The following is a 22,401-nucleotide window of genomic DNA, read 5'->3' as shown; positions in this document are numbered from 1 at the left end:
TTTCAAACCAAGGAACTCTGATATTCCTCGCTCAAAATTCCAAACCAGTTCGAGATCAAAGCTGTGGAAAGTCGCCAAGATCATCTATCTCCAAAACCAGATTTGCATTCTTAAACTCTACTCTGTATGGTTTTTACTTTACCATACTTGTCATGTTTATTCGTTGGTTGTTTGTTTGCTTATTTTTGTGTGAGTTTATGCTTGAAACATTGAGGACAATGTTTGATTTAAGTGTAGGGGGGTAACCAAGTTGTTTTGCATGAAATTCGTAGGCGTTTATCACCCATTACTTCTAGTGTTGTTCATTGCTGTTTTTAAGCTGTTTTGGAGTGTTTTAGTGTGTTTTGACATAAAAATCCAAAAATCTCATAAAAATTTGAAAAATTGTTTTGAAAAACCCAAAAAGAGTTGTTTTTGTGTGTTTATTTGTGTCTTATGGTACCTTCCAACACAATGATGAGGATTTGGTTTTTAATTACATGACTGTTAAAGAGAGTTATAAACATGGATAAAAATTTGATTTACTCTTTGGTGTATGCTTGGTTGTGGTTATAATTTATGAATTCACATGCAATCATAAAGAAAAAAAATCAGTTTTTGTAACATGCTTGAAGGAAGGAACTCAAATGAACGCTACAACCTTGTGAGACTTGAGCCTAAACATTTATTTGGAGAATTAATAATCTGTGTATCATTGTTTTCTAAAGTCGTTGCATGATTTCATTATTCTTTGCTTGGTTGCTACTTAGAAGGCATTTCATCATTTAGCTCCAAATGCTAGAACTCATGCCTATTTCATTCAAAGCATGCTATTGATTTGCATGAAACATATTCAAAATGAAGTTATGTAGTGACCACCAAAGCCAAATTGTCGTGCCCCTATTTCATTATGTGTTTAAGTTTAACCCTGTTGAGCCTTGTTAAGCCTATGTTCTTTGTTAACCCACACTATCCTTACCTAGCCTAGTTTTAGGATCATCCATACCCTTGTTCTTGAAGCATAGTAAAGCATGACCTAAAATGAACTCCTTTTTTATCAATGTATTGCAGAAAGCAAGTGTGGGGGAAGTGATTCTTGTGTGTGTGTATGTACCAGAGTCCTTAATAAGGCATGGGTAGGGAAAAGAAAAAAAAAGTATGAAAGAGAGCTCTAAAGTGTTGTTTGTTAAAAAAGGGTCCAAAAGATTGAATTCGGCCCTAAATCTTGCATGAATCTTCCCTTTGTATGTAAAAGTTGATTCTGCATTCTAAAGTGAATTCCAAGTGTCTATTTCATTGCTTTGCTTGCTATCGCTTTAAGAACATTTGTTATTCCTATTCTTTCTTTGTTAGCCATTACCCCCAAGCCCTGTTACAACCCTTGACTTCAATCTTGAGTGTTGTGCGTTTCAATTTGTGGAGTTCGAAATTGGTATGAGCATATGGTGTCACTGGTTCTCGCATCTAAGTAGTAGCATACCATTCATGAGATCAGATCTAAACATGCTTAATAACTCCAGAAAATTGCTTCCTTTGTTATAACATATGTGAGTCCCAGTCTCTAGTGTAGGGTGTGTAGTCAGAAAATGTGTGTGAAAATAGAGAGTATCTTGTAAGGAATTGAGCAAATTCTCTAAGGCATGTTACTACATTCAAAACATTGTTTTAATTGGTTAATTGTGAACTAGTAAGTAATGACTATGATTAAGTTTGTGCTCAAGTGTGAAGATAACCAAAATCTGTGGGAATGATGATTTTTAACATGTCATGTGCATTGGAAATCCCTGAGGCAAATGTTGGAAAGTTAGGTTGTGTTTTGTTTATTTTGTTTCGTTTTGTTTCTTTTGTTTTGCTCGAGGACTAGCAAAAGCTAAGTGTGGGGGAATTTGATAGGAGCATATTTATGCAACTTAGTTAGCTTGTTGCTTGGTATTTACTTAGTTTAATTCTAGTTATTTTAGTACTTTAAGCTATTTTCGTGTGTTTGTAGGTTCAAATAACAAAGTTAGCAACAAAGTGCTATTTGGAGCATTTTGGAGCATTTTTGGGCCAAGATTGGATAGTGCAAGCATGGAGACATGAGGATGGATGTTTTTCAAGATTTGAAGGCTAGAAATCAGCATGTGTGTGTGCAAGTGTGTTGACCTACAACTACAAACATCCATCCACTACACCCATTACATCCACTCATTACCAAACATTCATCCACTACACCCATTACATCCACGCATTACCAAACACTCACCCACTACACCCATTACATCCACTCATTACCAAACATCCATCCACTACCCATTACATCCACTCATTACCAAACATCCATCCACTCTACCCATTACATCCATTCATTACCACAACACTCACCCACTACACCCATTGCATCCACTCATTACCAAACATCCATCCACTACACCCATTACATCCACTCATTACCAAACACTCACCCACTACACCCATTACATCAACTGATTAGCAAACATCCATCCACTACACCCATTACACCCATTCATTACCACAACATACACCACTACCACCTTAATTAGATGGTGGTCATCTCCTTAGCCTATAAATACATCCACCCTTCACCATAACAAAGGAGGGGAGATCCATCCTAAGACACACTCACACGGACAGTTTAGGGAGAAGAGAGGAGGACACATTCTGCCGTAAGGCAGAGTCTTTTCTTCTTAACCATTCTACACATTCCCACAACAAAAACACAATTCCATGCACCTTCATTTCCCTTTCCTTGTCGTGACCTCCATCCAACCTAAACACATTCAGCCATTCCCTTCCATATATCCATACACATCCATCAAACCAAACCTTGTGCCGCAACAAAGAGAAGAAAGAGGACCCTTTGACGTGCTTGCCATTCAAGTTGGATTGTTGGAGCGTTTTTAGGTGTTTTCATTCTTTTATTTTCAATGTCTAAATTTGTTTATCTTTTCTTTGTGAGTATGAGGAACTAAACCCCCCTTAGCTAGGGGGAAATTCAAAGCCATGAACATACTTGCAATATGAATTGATTACCTTCAGTTGTGATTTCATAAATTGTGAATTCAATTTGTTTAGCTGCTTGATTGTTAACTTATTCGTGTGTGTTTATTAAGAGTGCACACTTAATTTGCATGCATGAATATGATGCTAGAGTATAAGGGAGTTTCACCTAATAGTTACAAACTTATATTCACAAGTAGTAGAGGTCGCTTATAAATGATCGCGTTAAATGAATTCTTGGCAGGAGTTTCATGCTCATCGTAGTAACGAATGCCTCGTCAATACTTATAGTTTTCATAATGCTTAATGATCTTTGATTGTATCTTTATTATGCTGTTCACGTAAAGGACTTTTGAAGAATGCTTGAATTGTTGTATGCGTTTTCCCATCCAATTCAATAACTTAAGGAGAGCTTGAAGGTTAATTTAAGCAGACTTAATTAACCTGGGGTGTTAAGTTTCATGATTTATCGAAAGAACAACTAAAAATTGGTTTATGTGCAAGTGTGTCATGTGTGGAGAAGAACCCTCTAGCTAGCCCATCATCCATAGTTTACCCAAATTCGTCGAAAATCTGTTTTAGTTTACAATCTATTTGTTTTGTTTCAAATTCATCAAAATCAAATCCCCATTTACTTTAAAGTGTTTTATTAGTCAAAATCTGTTTGATTTGTGTTTTTAAGTGTCTTGAGTCAAGTTAGAACCTAATTTCGTCCAAAACCATCCCTAGAGTCAGTTTAGAGTCTAATTCATTGTTTTAAGCTGTTTTAAACTAGTTTTGAGTCTTTTTAGTTTGTATTGCATCTTTTGAGTCTAGTTTGGTGTTTTAAACTTAATTTTACGTTTTTAAGTCAGTTTCAGGTGTTTTAGCAATCCCTCATAATCCCCGGCCTAGAACGATCCCTATTTACATTCTTTACTACAATTGACAACAAGAGGGTTTAATTTGTGTGTTAAGTTAATTTTCGCATCACATTGGCTGCCAGTTAAACTTAAGCTGGATTTTTCATGTGCTTATTCTTGTTCCATGTGCTACCTGGTCCAATATAAGGTTGGAGGAACTCCCTACGAGCTAAGTCATGAGTGGACACCGCGCCTGGATTTAGGTCTTGAGTGTTCGTCAGAACTGGTACTCAACTATGAATAAGTACTTTCTTATGGGCCTCGTAAGGAATAAACGCTCATCTGCGCACTAAAGCAAGATAAAGTCTTACCCTAAGGGCCCAAGCTGGAGCGCACACTGCCTGAACGCTTGGTCATGGTTGGTTGAACGGCTACTTCTAAGAATGTTGCTGGAAAAAACGTCATCGTTTGCCCTCAACCTGCTTCAAGATACTTCATTAGTAATGCGTTGCGCATTGATATGCTCCAAAAACTGCCTTACCAAGATTGTTTGATGTGTGAGGGCATTTGTCAAATATGTAACCTACCGAGACAGGTGGTGTTCCCCATTCAGGATGGAAAAGCTTGGATGGTAGGCATCTCCATGAGCAGTGGAAGTGTAATGGACTATGGGTGTAATCGAGCGGGACGGGTCAGATCTGGGAAAAAACGAGAAAATATTCTTAGTTTAATCATCAATCTGATGGTCTGTCTCGTTGGTTTGGGAACTTGGATGAATTGGTCTAAAACTGATCTAAAAAACAAAATGGGCTGCAAGAATGGCCTAGGAGACTGGTGTGTGTTGGGTCCTTGGGACGAACCGAGTTGTAGTCTAGGCGCGTAGGTGTTGGCCAAGTCAGCTAATCTCACTTGGCCACAGGCTGGGCTGGGCACATGTTAGGCTTGAGCCATAGTTCCTCCTGACGCAGCTTGGGCCGGCTCAGCTGGTGCCTAGTTCTGATGTGCGAGCCTAGGCTCTGCCTTAGTCCTCAACTGCCACTGCAACTTCTTAGACTGGGCCCTAGAAGGCCTAGGTTGGCGTTGCTGCATGTGCAGCAATCTAAGTTTGGCTTAGGGGGTGCACCATGGGCCACTACAGTGGTTGCTGCTCCTGCTGCCATGGTTGCAGTAGCGCCCCATGATGGTATAGTTGCTCCCCTCGTCATGGTGACCATCGAGGAGCGACGACGTGGGCCTACATTAGGATCTCCATTGTTCGGTCCATATCCTTGATCGTAAGATGTTCTGTTTGTCATGGTCTCAAAATTTTCTGCCAATATTTCGTCTCCAGGGTTGTTCAAAGAACTTATAAAAAAATTCTAGGAAAAGAAACATGCAGGAAAATTTACATATGTAACGGAGAAATGTAGAACGCGAATGCGAGAGCCTTTTTTTGAGCGTTTGAATCAAGCTCTCAATGATAACAATAATTTATGGTAGCAAAAATCACCATCTTTAGTCTTGATGAATTTGTATCTATAAAACAAATAACACCTTTGATCAAGGGCCAAAGCCACACGTGACCACGATGTCAAAGGGAGGGTTGGCCAATAGATATTCGATGCCTAAGTCTGTATCTCTTAATATAATGAGTGTTTAGGGCTTGTATGCCTAGTAAAAGCTTACCAAAGTTCTGGTAGATATGAGGTATATAGAGGGAGGTGGCCGGCCTAGGTGTAGTGTTTTAATTTACCTTATACATGGCAACTTCCTATTGGCCAGGTGTCTCATCTGTAGGATTTATGAGGAAATATTCTTAATATATTAATTAGGAGATAATATATTGAGATGATGATGGAAGCATTCTTGATTAAATATGATAGAATCCTTATTTGATTGAATTTATCTTTAATTGGGAATGTATTCAAGATAGGAATGGTGGTTAATCATATCTTTAATGACTTTGACTTTTTCATGCCACGAGCATAAGAGCTTTGAGTAGTCATGGTCATCTGCTTGGATCTCCAGGGATGTTGAGCTGTGCATGTGAATATTTATGTGCCTTACCCATTTAATGAGGGCAATCTTGTCTTCTTTGTAAAAAAAATCCACATATCATCTCTGAAATTTTTGAGATTGTTTTTAGCTCCACAACGTCACACCATATTTCTAAGATATTGCTACAAATCTTGAGATCTTTTGGTGATGTTTCTATGAATTTTTCAGGTGTGGTCTTCTTCTATATAATATATATACACACACACACATACATATGTATATGTATATACATACATACATACATACATACATATATATATATATATATTTCCTTTTCTCCTGCTGGTTTTCTCTTTAGTTGGGTTCTCCTTGAAAAAACCCCTTCCACGGGAGGGAAGGCATATAAAAACAAAGGAACCAAATAACAAATCAAAGGGTCACTCAGCATTACAGTCTAGAGGTATTATTCTTCACTTGTAAGTGAGAGGTCTTAAGTTTGATTCTCGTCAAAGGCGAATTTGAACCACATTATTGCTAGCTCATTGTGACGCTTAGCACACTCCCTCTACCCGCTTAGTGTAGATTGTGGAGCCTAAAATAATCCCAAAAAACTCTAGAGGTGAAACGTGGACTTTTATTCAAGAAGGACAAGATTGCCCTCAATAAATGGGCAAGCTTCTCAGATGCTCCCACACGCAGCTCACATCCCTTAAAGACTCAGCAGCTGAACACAACTACCCACAACTCACCTGCCCTTGGCAAGAAATTAAAGATAAGGATTAATTACCTAAATCCTATCTTTAATACATTCCTACTTGAAGAATAACTCCAATCAAGTAAGTAATCCTAATTTATTTAAATTACGATAATTACACCATTATCTCAAGATATTATTTCCTATTTACTATCTTGGGAATATTTAGAGAATATCTCTCTATTAAACACTATATAGCTGGCCTTAGCCCTATAAATACCCCATATTCTACCAAATTTTTCGAGCTTTTTGCAACCCTAAAAAGCCTTAAACACTTTACTCTCTCAGATAAACTAACTTAGGCATCGGAGATCTGTTGACCTAACCCCCCCTACCTCGTGGACGTGTGAGGCTTAGGTCTTTGATCAAAGGTGTTGATTGTTTTGCAGGTGCATTTTCATCAAGACTGAAGACAACGGAAATTTGCATCGACAAATTGGTGCTTTCATTGAGAGCTGATTCAAAATACTCGAAGAAGGCTCTCTCATTAGTTTCTGGAATTTTCTATTACATTGAATTTCTCACACATCATATCAATCCCTAGAAAAACGATACAATGGTAGGAAATTCAGAAACTACGACAAACGGAACCCCATACATGGAAGGATTTGGACCAGAGAGTGGAGACGAGGACATAGCCCCACGACGGAGATCCTCAAGGCTCAACGCAACGGCAAGAGGAGCCCCACCACAGCAAAGCCGTGCCACTGATGCGATGAAAGTTAAGCACTCAAATTAAACCCTCTTGTTGTCAAATTGTAGTATAAATGCAAGTATGGATCGTTCTAAACCGGGGATTAGTAGGTCCAATGGGTGTAATGGATGAGTGTTTGGTAATGAGTGGATGTAATGGGTGTAGTGGATGAGTGTTTGGTAATGAGTGGATGTAATGGGTGTAGTGGATGGATGTTTGGAGAATGGATGTGTTGGGTGAAATGAGTGGATGTAGTGGTAGGTGAATGTGTTGGGTGAAATGAATGGATGTAGTGGTAGGTGAATGTGTGTGTTGGGTGAAATGAGTGTGCTAAAATGGTTATTTATAAGGAGAGAATGATGCACAAACTTCAAATTTCGTCCATTCCTTTTGCTCCAAGCATATGCCATCCATTTCATGCCTAAAAATGCTCCAAAATGCTCCAAAATGCACTTCTTTGCCACATTAACCCTTTGGACCTACAAACACACGAAAATAGCTTAAAATACTAAAATAACTACAAACTAACAACATAAATGTCAAGAAACAAGCTAACTAAGTCGTAGAAATATGCTCCTATCAAATTCCCCCATACTTAGCTTTTGCTAGTCCTCGAGCAAAACAAAACAAACAAAACAAAACACAACCTAGACCTTCCAACAATTGCCTCAGGGATTTTTAATGAAACATGACATGTTAAAAATCATTATTCCCACAGATTTTGGTCATCCTTACACTTGAGCACATACTTATAGTCACCACTTACTAGTTCACAATTAACCAATTAAAACGATGTTTTGAATGTAGTAACATGCCTTAGAGAATTTACTTAATTCCTTACAAGATACTCTCTATTTTCACACACATTTTCTGACTACACACCCTACACTAGTTATATGTGAGAAGATTGATGTAAACATGAAAACGAACACTCGCATATATGTATAACAAAGAGGGCAATTTTCTGGAGTTATTCAGCATGTTTAGATATGATCTCATGAATGGAATGCTACTACTTAGATGCAAGAACCAGTGACACCATATGCTCAAACGAATTCCAAACTCCACATATTGAAACGCATAACACTCAAGATAAAGTTAAGGGTTGTAACGAGGTTTAAGGGTAATGGCTAACAAAGAAAGGATAAGGATAACAAACGTTCTGAAAGCAATAGCAAGCAAAGTAATGAAATAGACACTTGGAATTCACTTAATAATGCAGAAATTAACTTTTAAACACAAAGGGAAGATTCAAGCAACACTTAGGGCCGAATTCAATGTTTTGGACCCTTTCTTCAACAAACAACACTTTAGAGCTCTTTTTTCACATATTTTTCAACTCTTTTTCACTCTTTTCACAACTTTTCTTCTTTTCATTCTATTTTCCACGAATGTTTCTTTTTTTCCTTTTCTTTTCTACCTGTGCCTTATTAAGGACTTTGGCACACACACACACACACAAGAATCACTTCCCCCACACTTGTTTTTCTGCAAAAGTTCAACAAAAGAAATTCCTTCTAAATTATGTTTTACTATGCTTCAAGAACAAGGGTATGGATGGTCCTAATCTAGGCTAGGTGAGGACAGTGTGGGTTAACAAAGAACATAGGCTACACAAGGCTCAACGGGGTTAAACTTAAACATATAATGAAGTAGGATACACAGCAATTTGGCTTTTGTGGTGGTCACTACACAACTTCATCTTGAATATGTGTTATGCAAATCAATAGCATGCTTTGAATGAAATAGGCATCGGTTCTAGGCATTTGGAACTAAATGATGAAACGCCTTCTAAGTAGTAACCAAACAAAGAATAATGAGATCATGCAACGACTTTAGAAAACAAGAATGCACAGATTATTAACTCTCCAAATAAACGTTTTAGGCTCAAGTCTCACAAGGTTGTAGCGTTCATTTGAGTTTCTTCCTTCAAGCATGTTACAAAACTGATTTTTCTTTTATGATTGCATGTGAATTCATAAATTTAAACCATAACCAAGCATACACCAAAAAGTAAATTAAATTTTCATCCATGTTTATAACTCTCTTTAACAGTCATATAATTAAAAACCAAATCCTCATCATTGTGTTGGAAGGTACCTTAAGACACAAACAAACACATAAAAACAACTCTTTTTGGGTTTTTCAAAACAATTTTTTTCAAATTTTTATGAGATTTTCGGATTTTTATGTCAAAACACACTAAAACACTCCAAAACAGCATAAAAACACTTAAAACAGCAAGGAACAACACTAGAAGTAATGGGTGATAAACTCCTACGAATTTCATGCAAAACAACTTGGTTACCCCCCCCACACTTCAATCAAACATTGTCCTTAATGTTTCAAGCATAAACTCACACAAAAACAAACAAACAAACAAACAACGAATAAACATGACAAGTATGGCAAAGTAAAAACCAGACAGAGTAGAGTTTAAGAACGCAAATCTGGTTTTGGAGATAAGTGATCTTGTTGTCTTTCCACAGCTTTGATCTCGAACTGGTTCAGAATTCTGAGCGAGAGTTCCTTGGTTTCAAATCAGACTTTTTCTGCTGGGTTGATTTGATTGTGCAGTCTGCATTCTTCTCTACTTGTTTCTTCTGCACGGCAGGAAGACACGAGGTGAAGGTGATGGTATATTTCTTTCTTCAATCTTTCCAAGTGCCCACCTCTTGCTTTCTTTCTCCTTGTCCCTAGCTGAGGATGAATTGGCAAATTGTCTCCACATGCTTCGAGGTATCATTTTCACTTCCCTTATTTGTTCCCCAGGCAAATGTGGTAGACGAAGAGGAAGCATAAGATGTTGAAGATGAGTACTCGAGAGCAGGGCTAGGTAAGCAATCAGGAAGGGGTTCCAGGCAGTCGATTTCAGATCGAAAGATTGATACCAAGTGCTGGTTGATTGCTCTCTTTCTCCTTGTCCCGCAGATGAAAACAACGACAAGGAGAATGACAGGGAGAAAGCATGATATGAGATACTCTTGCTTTCAACCTTCATGATATGAAATACTTTTGCTTTGGATGAGTTGTTTGCAGAGGTACCCCAAGGAATAAGGAACACTGAGTGACTCGAGAGGCTTCGTTGGGAAGGCATTCTCGGAGATGACGGAAGGTTATGTATGTCTGCCTTGCTATGGAGGGTGAAGGTTGATATTTATAGGAAATAATAATCGGTACTATTCTTTCACTCTTGTCGGTAACCGTTGGATGATTGAACAGTAAACTTCACGTGCTTTCTACTTCACTAGAAATCTTCGACAAATTGCCCATGATTTTCGCAAAGCTGAGCTGCATGTGACAGATGCTGACACGCCTGGATAAAGCAGATGCCTCTTTGATATCTGGAATTAGCGCTTCGACAAACTGCCCGTGATTTCTGCAAAGCTGAGCGTGCATGTGAAAGATGCTGACACATCTGGAAAAGCAGATGGCTTTCCGATTTCTTAGCTTGCCTCTTCGAGTTCTGAGCTTGCCTCTTCGAGTTTTGAGCTCCGTCAAGTGCAGAGGTTGCATGTGACAAGTGCGGACAAATCTGGAACAGAGGATGGCCCATGGTTTCTAAGCAAGCCCAACTTTTGAGAAAGCTAGCGCCTCCTCGATTTTTGAATTAGCCTCTTTGAATTCTGAGCTCGCCTGATCGGATCATATTTATATATATTTTTACTTCGAACTCACTCGTCTTTTCTTAGTTAGTTCCTTATATTTTTGAGCTATTTACGTTATTTTTGTGTTTATAGGATTCGTTATGCAAAGAAAATAAAAATAGAACAAGTGAAATTTTATGTAATGAATTCATTAGTAAGTAACCGTGTATTAAAGTTGACATTATGTAGCATGTTACGTTGTCTCCAAGGTGCCTTACATGTTTCAACATATAACTACAGTGTCATTCGTTTGGCCATTATACAAAATTGTATGATCATTAAATCTACAAAGATTGCGTACAAATAATGAATTGTGAGTCTTGCTTTTAAGACAGGTAGACAATGTAGGGTATTTTTGACCGGTGCTGCTCTTTTATGTCAGAGGAATGAAGAGGGCTGCCTTTGCAGCTGGCCAGAGAAAAAGAGGAAAGAATAAAATCAAAGGAAGAAAAGCATACGGGGAGACAGGAGAGATAAGAATCCAAGGAGAGACTTGCGAGGTGCAGGAGAGGGGGAGGGACACGGCATAATTGGGAAGAAAGTGGAAAGCACTGAGGAATTAAATAGAAGGAGTGGAGAGACAGCGTGGGCAATAGAGAAAAGCAGAAAACGTGAAAAGAAATTGAGGGAGGAGAAGGGGGCTGCCCTTTGGGCAGCTCGCAGAGACGCAGGAACCAAGGCTGCCCTTTGGCAGCGAGGTCAGAGAGACAGAAGCGGAAAGAGAGAAGGCGCGGGAAGAGAGGCTGCCTTGGCAGCGTGACTGAAGAGAGAGGTTAAGAAAGAAAGCTGCGCGAGGGGAGAGAACTGCAGGCGCAGGAACGAGAAACCAACGGCACAGAAAGCTACCCTTGGCAGCGTGGGCACGAACGCAGCAGATCCTCTTTCGGTTAAATCTTTCCAAACTTATATTTTATTTCTATTTTAATAATGTGTAACTAAGTTTATTTTGGCTAGAGGTTAATTCAAAGCCATGAATATATTTGTAATATGAATTGATTACCTTCAGTTGTGATTTCTCAGTTGTGATTTCAATTTACTTATCCGTTCGTATAAAAACTGATTTGTGTATGTTGGTTGAGAGTGCACGCTTAATTTACATGCATGAATTTGATGCTAGAATATAAGTGAATTTCACCTAATCGTTATGAACTTATATTCACAAGTAGTGAAGGTTGTTATCCACAATCGTGTTAAGTGAATTCTTGGCAAGAGTATCATGCTTTTCATAGTTACGAATGCCTCGTCAATGCTTATAGTTTTCACAAAGTCTAATGATCTTTGATTGTATCTCTATTGTGCTTTTCACGTAGGGGACTTTTGAAGAATGTTTTGAATTGTTGTATGCGTTTTCCCGTCCAATTCAATAACTTAAGGAAAACTTGAAGATTAAAAAAGTGCTGTTCACGGTTAATCTGAAGTGTTGAGATTCACAACTTATTGAAAGAACAACTGAAAATCAATTTAGGTTGCATATGTGTCATGTGTAGAGAAGAACCCTCTAGCTAATCCATCACCTATCCTTTCACCTTAATTTCATGTTTTTGTCAATTCTGTAATTTATTTAAGTTTAATATACTTCTCGTCAAAACCAAAACCCCTCATTATTAAATTATATTATTTAATTAGTTTTCATTATTGTTAGTCTTTTAATTCAATTTCCGTCCATTTCAGTTCCTAGTGTCTAATTTGATTGTTTTCATTATTTTGAGTCATTCTAAGTGTGTTTCGAGTTATTAGAGTTTTTAGCCTAATTTTGTGTCCTTGAGTCTTGTTTAATATTTTTAAATTATTTTAGAATAGATTAGCAATCCCTCCTAATCCCCGGCCTAGAACGATACCCTACTTACATCTTTACTACAATTGTCAAAAAGAGGGTTTAATTTGTGTGCTTATATATTTCGCATCATCGCCTCTTCGATATCTGAAATCTCGTCGAGTGTTGATTTTTATAGAGGCACGCAGTTCATTTCAAAGCACACTTGAATTTGCACTTGTATAAACTCCCTTCTTGCACTTCTAATATCTTGACTTGTCTGACCTCTTCTTTCTTCAACACCTTTGAAAATGTCTGGCCCTTCCGACCGTCGTTTTGACTTGAACCTTGGTGAAGATGCTGCCATGCCTTCTCCAGACAACATATGGCGCCCATCCTTCATATCCCCTACTGGTCCTCTTACCATTGGGGATTCGGTGATGACGAATGACCTGACTGCTGTGGTGGTGGCCCGGAACCTTGTCACTCCTAAAGATAACATAATGCTTTCAAAACGGTCTGATGAGTTGGCTATTAAGGAGTCTCTGGCTCTTAGTGTGCAGTGTGCGGGTTCTGTTTCCAACATGGCCCAACGCCTATTTGCTCGAACTTGTCAAGTTGAATCGTTGGCGACTGAAATGATGAGTCTCAAACAGGAGATTAGAGGGCTCAAGCATGAGAATAAACAGTTGCATAAGCTCGCACACAACTATGCCACAAACATGAAGAGGAAGATTAACCAGATACAGGAATCTGATGGTCAGATTTTACTTGATCATCAAAGGTTTTTGGGTTTGTTCCAACAGCATTTGCCTTTGTCTTTTGGGGCTGTACCGCGTAATGAAGCTCCAAATGATCAACCTCCGATGCCTCCTCCTTCTGGGGCTCCGTCGACTGCTAAGGCTCCACCGACTACTGAGACTTCTCCTAAGCAGCCTTTATGAAGGCTATCTCTTGTATTTATCTGCTTAATGTTCCTTTCCTTTTTTATGTATGTAAAAATACCTTGCATAACTGTCAGTGTTTCAAAAATAAACCCACACCAAAAACAATTAAACAAGCAACAGATAAAAATGACAATCATGGCAAAATAAAACTACAGAAAAAGGAAGGTTTTTAGAAACGCAAAACTGATTGTGGAGCAATTCAAAAATCTTCCTTATTTGAATACATGGGTTGCCTCCCAAGAAGCGCTTGCTTTAACGTCTTCCAGCCAGACGATACCTCCATTTAAACTTGTACAGGGCCCACGGCATGGAGGGGTACATTCTTCACGACATGCTCCTCAAAGTGCTCACACATTGAATCCTTGAACGGAACGGGATAGTAATCTTTCCTAATTTTGGTGTGTTGCTTCCAACAATCAATGTACCCTTCCTTACTACCTTGCATTCGATTAGGTACCTGCACCATAGAAGGTAACAACCTATTAGTTGAAATGAGAATTGAAATTGGGTTAGGTGACGTACCAACGTGCTGCAATGAAGTGGCAGCACTATCAACAAATGCACAAGGATTGCTCTCGGTCAGAATTGGAGTTTTGAGAGGTGTGGTCGTGCACTCCTTGTTGTTCACTCCAATTTCCTCCTCGATGGTGGTTCGAGGTACTTTCTTTTTTATTAGTGTTGAACGTTTCTGCCCTATATTTTCAATCACATCAATGGCACAACAAAAATGAACATCATTAGTATTCTCAACAGATTCAGGAATATTAAAGCTAATCATATCACCACCAAATGCCATAGTTACTGATCCTTTGGCTACATCAATCTTGGTTTGAGCTGTTTTCATGAATGGTCATCCAAGGAGGATGTGCAATGTAGGGGAGTGGTCCGACTCGTCCATTTCAAGCACGTAGAAATCCGCCGGAAAGATTAAGTGATTGACCTGCACTAAAACATCATTTTTCAATTCGCCTAAGTGCATAATCACACCATCATTTTTCAATTCGCCTAAGTGCATAGATGCATAGATGCATAGATTGAATAAGGCATGATATTTATAGATGCACCTAAGTCTAACATGGCCGATTCAAAATGAGTATTACCAATTACACAAGGAATGGTAAAACTTCCTGGATCCTTGCATTTAGTGGGCAGTTTACGTTGTAAAACAGCTGAGACATTTTCACTTACCTTGACAACCTCCTTGCTCGAAATTCTCTTCCTAGTTGTGCAAAATTCTTTTAAAAACTTGGCATACCTTAGAACTTGCTTAATTGCATCCAAAAGTGGTATATTAACTTGAACTTTTCTAAACGTTTCCAAAATATCCTTTTCAGCCTCCTCCTTCTTTGATTGCATAAACCTACGAGGAAATGGTACATTTGGAGGAACAACGTTAGAATTAATCAAAATTGGAACTTCCTTACCTTTGTTGGCCGAATTGGATGGTTTAGGAGCTTTTAGGGCCTGCGGCAAAGGTGTTTCCACCCTTTCCGTGGGGGTGCTTTGCTCCTTCTCTTCAATTATCAACTCTTCAACCTCATTGGAACGTGAATTAGACGGCTAGGGATCAGATCCAACTTGTTTTCCACTTCGCAAACTTATGGATTTTGCAGATTTGAATCCTCCATTCGGGTTGACAACGGTTGAACTAGGCAACTTACCATGCTCTCTGAACTGTCCTACAAACTCCGCAATATGCCCAATTTGCTTCTCCATTTGGTCCACCCTTTTTTCTTAGTTTTGCATTGCTTTGGCTTGATTTTCTTGCCCCTGAGACAAATTGGTGAGTAACTTAAGAAGTGTCTCATTATCTAAAGATGTACCTGAGGTATTTTGGGCAGGTTGTTGTGGGGCTTGTGTTGGTGTGTATTGCTTGGTATAAAAGCCTGGAGGTTGCTGCCTAAAGCCTCCTTGTTGTTGGGGTTGTTGTGGCTCCCTCCACCTGAAATTTGGATGGTCTCTCCAACCTGGATTGTATGTATTAGAATATGGATCATTCCTTGGCTGGTTTTGGCCTTGAAATCCAATTGCATTGGCACTTTCCCATCCACCATTTTCAATCAATTGTGGGCACTTTTCAGAGGCATGTCCTTGGATAGAACACACACCACATACACTTGGTTCTTTCATCCTCATTCCTTCGGCCATCTGAGACACAATGAAAGTAAGATTAGCTAATTGCGATTGAATGTCGGATATGGAACTTACCTCATTCACTTGCTGCCGTGGGGTGTCCCTTTGACCAACGCCTTCATATTGTTGAGCATTCAATGCTCGGTTAGCAATTAAGGTCTTGGCAGCTATGGGTGCTTTGTCCACCAAAGCTCCTCCCGCTGAGGCGTCTAGCATTTGGCGTTCAATTGGTAGAAGCTCTTCGTAGAAATATTGAAGAAGAAGCTACTCCTTCATCTGGTGCTGTGGACATGAAGCAACAAGGGTTTTAAAACGCTCATAGTAAGTGGGAAATGATTCACCTTGGTTTTTCTGAATGCCACTAATCTTTTTGCGTAGTAGAATGACTCGAGAGGTTGGGAAAAACTTCTCAAAAAATGCTCGTTTCATACTCTCCCATGATGTGACAGTTCCAAGGGCTAGCTCATACAACCAATCTTTAGCCTTTTCTAAAAGAGAAAAGGGAAAAGCCTTCATTTTCAGAATGCTCCCATCAACGTTCACATGGGTCATGCTCGAGCAAACAACCTTAAACTCCTTCAAGTGTTTATTAGGATCTTCCATGGACATCCCGTGGAACTTAGGAATGTGATGCAACAAACTTGATTTCAATTCGAACTCGTCCGTCTTCCCTAGGGCAGCCATAGGGTATTAGATGCATAGGGGGGCGGCATTGTCCAATCCCGAAGCAGAAAGCTCCTTGATTGTTCGATTGTTTGCTGCCATGTTGGGATCTTCCTCTACAACCTGTGCCGTGGGCTCCTCTTGCTCTTCTACTTTGTCTTCTCTAAGATCTGGTGTAGGTTGAGATGGTTGGGGTTCTTGTTGATTCCTGGCTCGTCTCAAAGTTCGTTCAAAATCGTCGTCAATATCACGGATGTGCTTATGAATAGGTTGAGAACTTCGAGTCATAAACCACCTTAAAACAAGAAAACAAGTAAAGTCATCAACTAGGAACAAAAACACATGAAAATAAACAAAAAGAAATAACAAGGGATTAGCAAAATTGCTAATCCCCGGCAACGACGCCAAAATTTGATGTGATGAAAGTTAAGCACTCAAATTAAACCCTCTTGTTGTCAAATTGTAGTATAAATGCAAGTAAGGATCGTTCTAAACCGGGGATTAGGAGGGCTTGCTAAAACCTCTAAACTAACTCAAAGACATAAAAACAAAGTTAAAAACATTTGAATAGACTCAAATGACTCAAAACAGATTCTAAAGACGCAAAACAACTTAAAAAACACTCAAAATTGCCTAAAAGCACTTACTGGGCATATTTGACTCTAACACAACTTTGGACGAAATTTGGGTTTTGACTTGAATCAAAACACTCAAAAACACTAACGAAATATAAATTTAACACTTTGAAACAACAAAGTAAAAGGGGGATTTTGGTTTTGACGAATTCGAAACAAACAAACAACTTATAAAATTAGACAGATTGTAAAGCGAATTTAAGAAATGAGATGATGGATGGATTAATTAGAGGTCCGTTCTTTGCACATGACACACTTGTACATAAATTGATTTCCAATTGCTTTTCAATAAACTATGATGCTCAACACCCCAGATTAACCGTGATGCACAAATTAACCCTCAGATTTTCCTTTACTCATTGAATTGGATGAATGCATGCGACAACCCAAATCATTCTCTAAAGGTCCCCTATATGAATGCATAATAGAGATACAATCAGAGATCATTACGTTCAATGAAAATCATAAGTGTTGACGAGGCAATTATAACTATGAATGCATGATACAATTGCCAAGAATTCAATTAACGCGATTGTGATAAACAACCTTCACTACTCATGAATATAAACTTGTAACGATCAGGTGAAACTCATTTATATTCTAGCATCTAATTCATGCATGAAAACTAAGTATGCATCCTTAATAAACATACAAGAATCAGTTATGAATAAAATAGATAATTGAATTGCAGTCACAACTTATCAAATCACAATTGGAAGAAATCAATTCAAATCTCAAGCATGTTCATGGCTTCAAACTTCCCCCTAACTAAATAGGGGTTTAGCCACTCATAATTGCAACAAAATTAGAAAATAACAAAGTAGACATTGAAAGCAAGAACGAAGTACACCTAAAACGCTCCAAAGTTCCAAGCTTGAAACGCCAAAGACCTTTGTTTTCACCACCTTGTTGTAGCACAAGTGTCTAGGATGTGTATGGATATATGGATGGAATGGATTTGCACGGCTAAGAGATGAAAGTGTATGGATTGGTGAGATGTAGTATGGCTAGATGAATGGATGGAGGTCACGGCAAAGAAATTGTGTTTGTGAATGAAGTTGTGAGATGTGAAATGTAGTGTCTTTAGATGATGGCCCCCAAATTATGGTGAAGGGTGGATGTATTTATAGGCTAGAGAGAGGAGTGTATGGAGTTGTAATGAGTGGATGTAATGGGTGTAGTGGGTGAGTGTTGTGGTAATAAGTGGATGTAATGGGTGTAGTGGGTGGATGTTTGGTAATGAGTGGATGTAATGGGTGTAGTGGATGAGTGTTTGGTAATGAGTGGATGTAATGGGTATAGTGGATGGATGTTTGGAGAATGGATGTGTTGGGTGAAATGAGTGGATGTAGTGGTAAGTGAATGTGTTGGGTGAAATGAGTGGATGTAATGGTAGGTGAATATGTGTGTTGGGTGAAATGAGTGTGCTAAAATGGTTATTTATAGGGAGAGGATGATGCACAAACTTCAAATTTCGTCCATTCCTTTTGCTCCAAGCATATGCCATCCATTCCATGCCTAAAAATGCTCCAAAATGCACTTCTTTGCCATATTAACCCTTTGGACCTACAAACACACGAAAATAGCTTAAAATACTAAAATAACTACGAACTAACAACATAAATGCCAAGAAACAAGCTAACTAAGTCGCATAAATATGCTCCTATCAGCCACCACCATCACCACCGTGACCCAACGGCCACGACAAAGCCACCAGGCCACAGCACCTCTTCGACCAAATCCTAGACAACTAAACCCAAGTCAAGAGGCCCAGGTTCATTTCTAAGCCCATGGGCAGGATGCCCAGAACTTGGCAGCTGCCATAGCAAGCCTTAGGCAGGAGGCCCAACCCAATGCAATAGTAAGCCTTGTTACACAGCAGGCCTAAACTTGAGCCCAGAATTCAGCAGCTGCTGCCAACCAGGCAGCTCAACGAGCCCAAGCCTAAGCCACTCAGCCAACATGCTAAGATGTGGCAGCCCAACGGCCAGGAAGGCCCATGGCCATGCAGATCAAATGCGAGTAAGTGTCAGTCCAACGCACCCAACGACACACTCCAACAATCTGACTCGCAACCCAATCCATTTCAAGGCCACCTCTAACGATCCAGATTCCGACCACAGGTCCTGTGATCAATTCAGGGTTACTTACACCCCACTTTTCTGCAGGAATGCCACTTTGGGCTCAAGTTTTGTACTCGTAGACCACTATACTTCCACCACACATAGAGACGCCCATCAACCAAGCTTTTCCAATCCAAATGGTGAGCACCCCCTGCCTCAGCAAGTTTCCCTTTACAGACGAGATTGGGCTGACGAAACCATAGTGGAAGTTTAACCTGCCACATTTCAGCTTGTTTAGGAGAGATGAAGATTCGGACAGACACTTGATGCACTACCGAAATGCCATGACCCTCTACGCCAACAATGAAGCTCTCATGTGCAAGATCTTTACCACGACGCTACAAGGCGAGGCGCAAGACTGGTTCCACACCCTGCCACCACGTTTAATCCGGAACTTCGACGAACTTTCCTTTGTTTTCACTAAGGAATATTCGTCCTACCGCTCAATCAAGAAGAGATCTGACCACTTTTTAGTATGAAGAAGGACCTGAAGAAGTCACTTTGCACTTATGTCAAAAGATTCAAGGCAGAAAAGGCAAAGATCGTTGTATGCGATGACAGCATTGTGTGGTTAGCCTTCCAAAATGGGCTCCCAGGAGATCACCCACTTTTTGGAGAATTGATTAGGGGTGAAAAACACTCCCTTTGGGATGAAAAAAAGCGTTCCCAGAAAAGCACTCCCTTTGGAGAATTGAATATGGGCGAAAAGCACTCCCTTGAGCAGCCACGTAAAGACGCGAAACCGACTCAAAAGAAGGTGAATGACAAATCGCTTGACAACAAAAGCAAGCCAGGAGACAAACGTAAGGACCATACCCCAGTTAAGGGAGGCACAGCACCTAAGACGTACACCAAGTTCTCAGTCCCGGTCAGCCAGATATTTCGTGACCTTAACAAAAAGTCGTGGTTCAAGCCGCCGCCACCTTTAAAGGGTGACACCTCTAAGATTAACCAGACCAAATATTGTGTATTCCATAAGGGTGCTGGGCACACAACCAATTATTGCACTATATGGAAACGGTACATTGAGCAACTCGTGAAGGAAGGCAAGTGCGACCAGTACGTCGACAGACCAAATGCCCCGCCAAGGTGAGAAGGAGATGCCGATGCCGAACCCCCAACCAAGACAATCCGAATCAACGGAATCTTTGCCGAATCTGAGCATCTAAGGCTACCAATAACTCAAAGAAGAGGAAGATCCAGTAGGCGAGATCTGTCAATCAAGTTCAAGCCACATATGTTGTGCCTGGACGAATCATCGGCTTCACCGAGCAGGACGTTAAGGGAGTAGACTTTCCCCTCTACAACACCCTGGTGATTTTTGTACAACTGGCCCACGCCATCGTTGACAGAGTCATGATGAACAATGACAGCTCAGTTAACCTCCTACAACTGTCAGTCATCTAAAAGTGGGCTTGGAAAGTACGATCCAATGTAAAGCAAAGGTCTTGACTGGATTCAACAGACTCACCTCAATTGCCATTGGCACTATCACACTCGACGTAACCTGCCCACCGATTGTCTCATCACAAACCTTCATGATCGTTAGCGACCCATCTCCCCATAATGGGATATTGGCCTGTCCCTGTCTGGTGAAGATTGGAGCTGTGACATCAATAAAGTATCAGAAAATCTGATTTCGCATCCCAAGAAGAGTAGTCAGAGAAATCAATGGTAACCAAGCCATGTCCAGGCGATGCACTGTACAAGTTCTTAAGGAGTTGAAGAAGAAATTTTCGCCCCAGCAGTAGCAGCAGATGTGCAGAAATATGACTCTACCTCCGCCAAATAGTAATTACAGTAGGCAAGTCAAGAAGATGGCGTTAAGGATGACAATGCCCTGGAAGATGAATTAGGATGGAAACCCAAAGAAGACCTCGAAAACATCAATCTTGACCCCCACCAGCCAGAAAATACGACTATGATCGGCTCATATCTGAGCCTAGCGAAGAAAGAAGAGCTCAAGGCTTTCATTAGGGAAAATCACGACGTCTTCGCATGGTCACCCTCTAACATGCCCAACATTGATCCAGCGATAACTTGTCATAAGTTGCACGTTGATCCCGCTGCCAAATCTGTGATCCAAAAAAGGCAACATTTCGTACTCAAGTGAGTAGCGATTATTGAGGCGGAGATCAACAAGTTACTAGACGCCAGATTCATTGAGGAAGTGGCACATTCAGTATGGCTGGCTAACGTCGTGCTAATGATGAAAAATGAAAAGGGCAAATGGAGAGTATGTGTGGACTACACCGATCTCAACAAGGCATGCCCTAAAGACAGTTACCCGATTCCCCTAATTGACCTCCTCGTCAACTTAACGTTTGGGAACCAGCTGCTCAACTTCTTGGACGAATACTCAGGCTACAATCAGATTGCCGGGCACAAGCCTGATAAAGAAAAGACCGCATTCGTGATCAAAAAAGGCACATACTGCTACAAGGTAATGCCCTTTGGCCTAAAAAACGCATGAGTAACCTACTAGCGAGTCGTAAACACGATGTTCAAGAAATAGATCGGAGTCACCATGGTGAAAGGCAAGCAGCGGTCAGACCATATTTGCAACTTGGCGGGAATGTTTGCCATGTGCACATTTGGCGTCTCCTCAAGCCAATTCTTATGGTACCTTGTAACCCAACGAGGAATTGAGGCTCATCCAAGGCAGATCAAAGCAATCTTGGACATGAAATCGCCCACAACTCTGAAGGAGATCCAAAGTCTAACCGGACGAGTGGTCGCACTCAATCGCTTCCTTTCGCAATTTACGGACTGATGCAAACTCTTCTAGGAGCAAAATGACAAGTGGGACGATGAGTTCGAGAAATCATTTTAGGACCTGAAGCAGTACCTAACATCACCTTCACTACTATCTAAATTGGAAGCAGCAGAAGGCCTAAACATCTATCTGGAAATATTATAAGTAGCAGTAAGCTTTGCCCTCATACGAGAAAAGCTAGAGGCCTAACTGCCTATATTCTACCCTTCCAAAGCTCTCCTCGATGCGGAAACCAGATACCTGAAAATTGAAAAACTAATTTTGGCGCTAGTTGTTGCAGCTTGGAAGCTCAAACCTTACTTACAAGGGTATTCGATCATCGTCATGACCCAATACACACTGCGATCAATTTTGCACAGTCTAGACGCTTCTCAACGAGTAATGAAGTAGGCGTTGGAACTTGGTCAATACGACTTAGCATACTAACCTCGCACGGCGATAAAAGCCCAAGCACTGGCGGACTTCATAGCAGAGTTCA

General features: G+C 40.1%; 1 protein-coding gene across 1 annotated transcript; it reads left to right on the top strand.

Annotated features, from left to right (window-relative positions):
- Nucleotides 1-19,622: 19,622 nt before the first annotated feature.
- LOC139193016 (uncharacterized) lies at nt 19,623-20,240 on the top strand. The gene has a single exon (XM_070815975.1). It carries the CDS (start codon nt 19,623-19,625, stop codon nt 20,238-20,240), a length of 618 nt encoding a protein of 205 aa, XP_070672076.1.
- The last annotated feature ends 2,161 nt before the right edge of the window (nt 20,241-22,401 follow it).

Source organism: Malus domestica, chromosome 16 (assembly GCF_042453785.1).
Source record: "Malus domestica chromosome 16, GDT2T_hap1".
NCBI classification, from domain to species: domain Eukaryota; kingdom Viridiplantae; phylum Streptophyta; class Magnoliopsida; order Rosales; family Rosaceae; genus Malus; species Malus domestica.
The sequence above is the reverse complement of the archived record's forward strand: the minus strand, read 5'-3'. Positions and strand labels throughout refer to the sequence as shown.

Excerpts from the sequence above, each read along its gene's own strand:
- LOC139193016 (XM_070815975.1), top strand. The coding sequence starts at position 19,623 with ATGAAGAAGGACCTGAAGAAGTCACTTTGCACTTATGTCAAAAGATTC.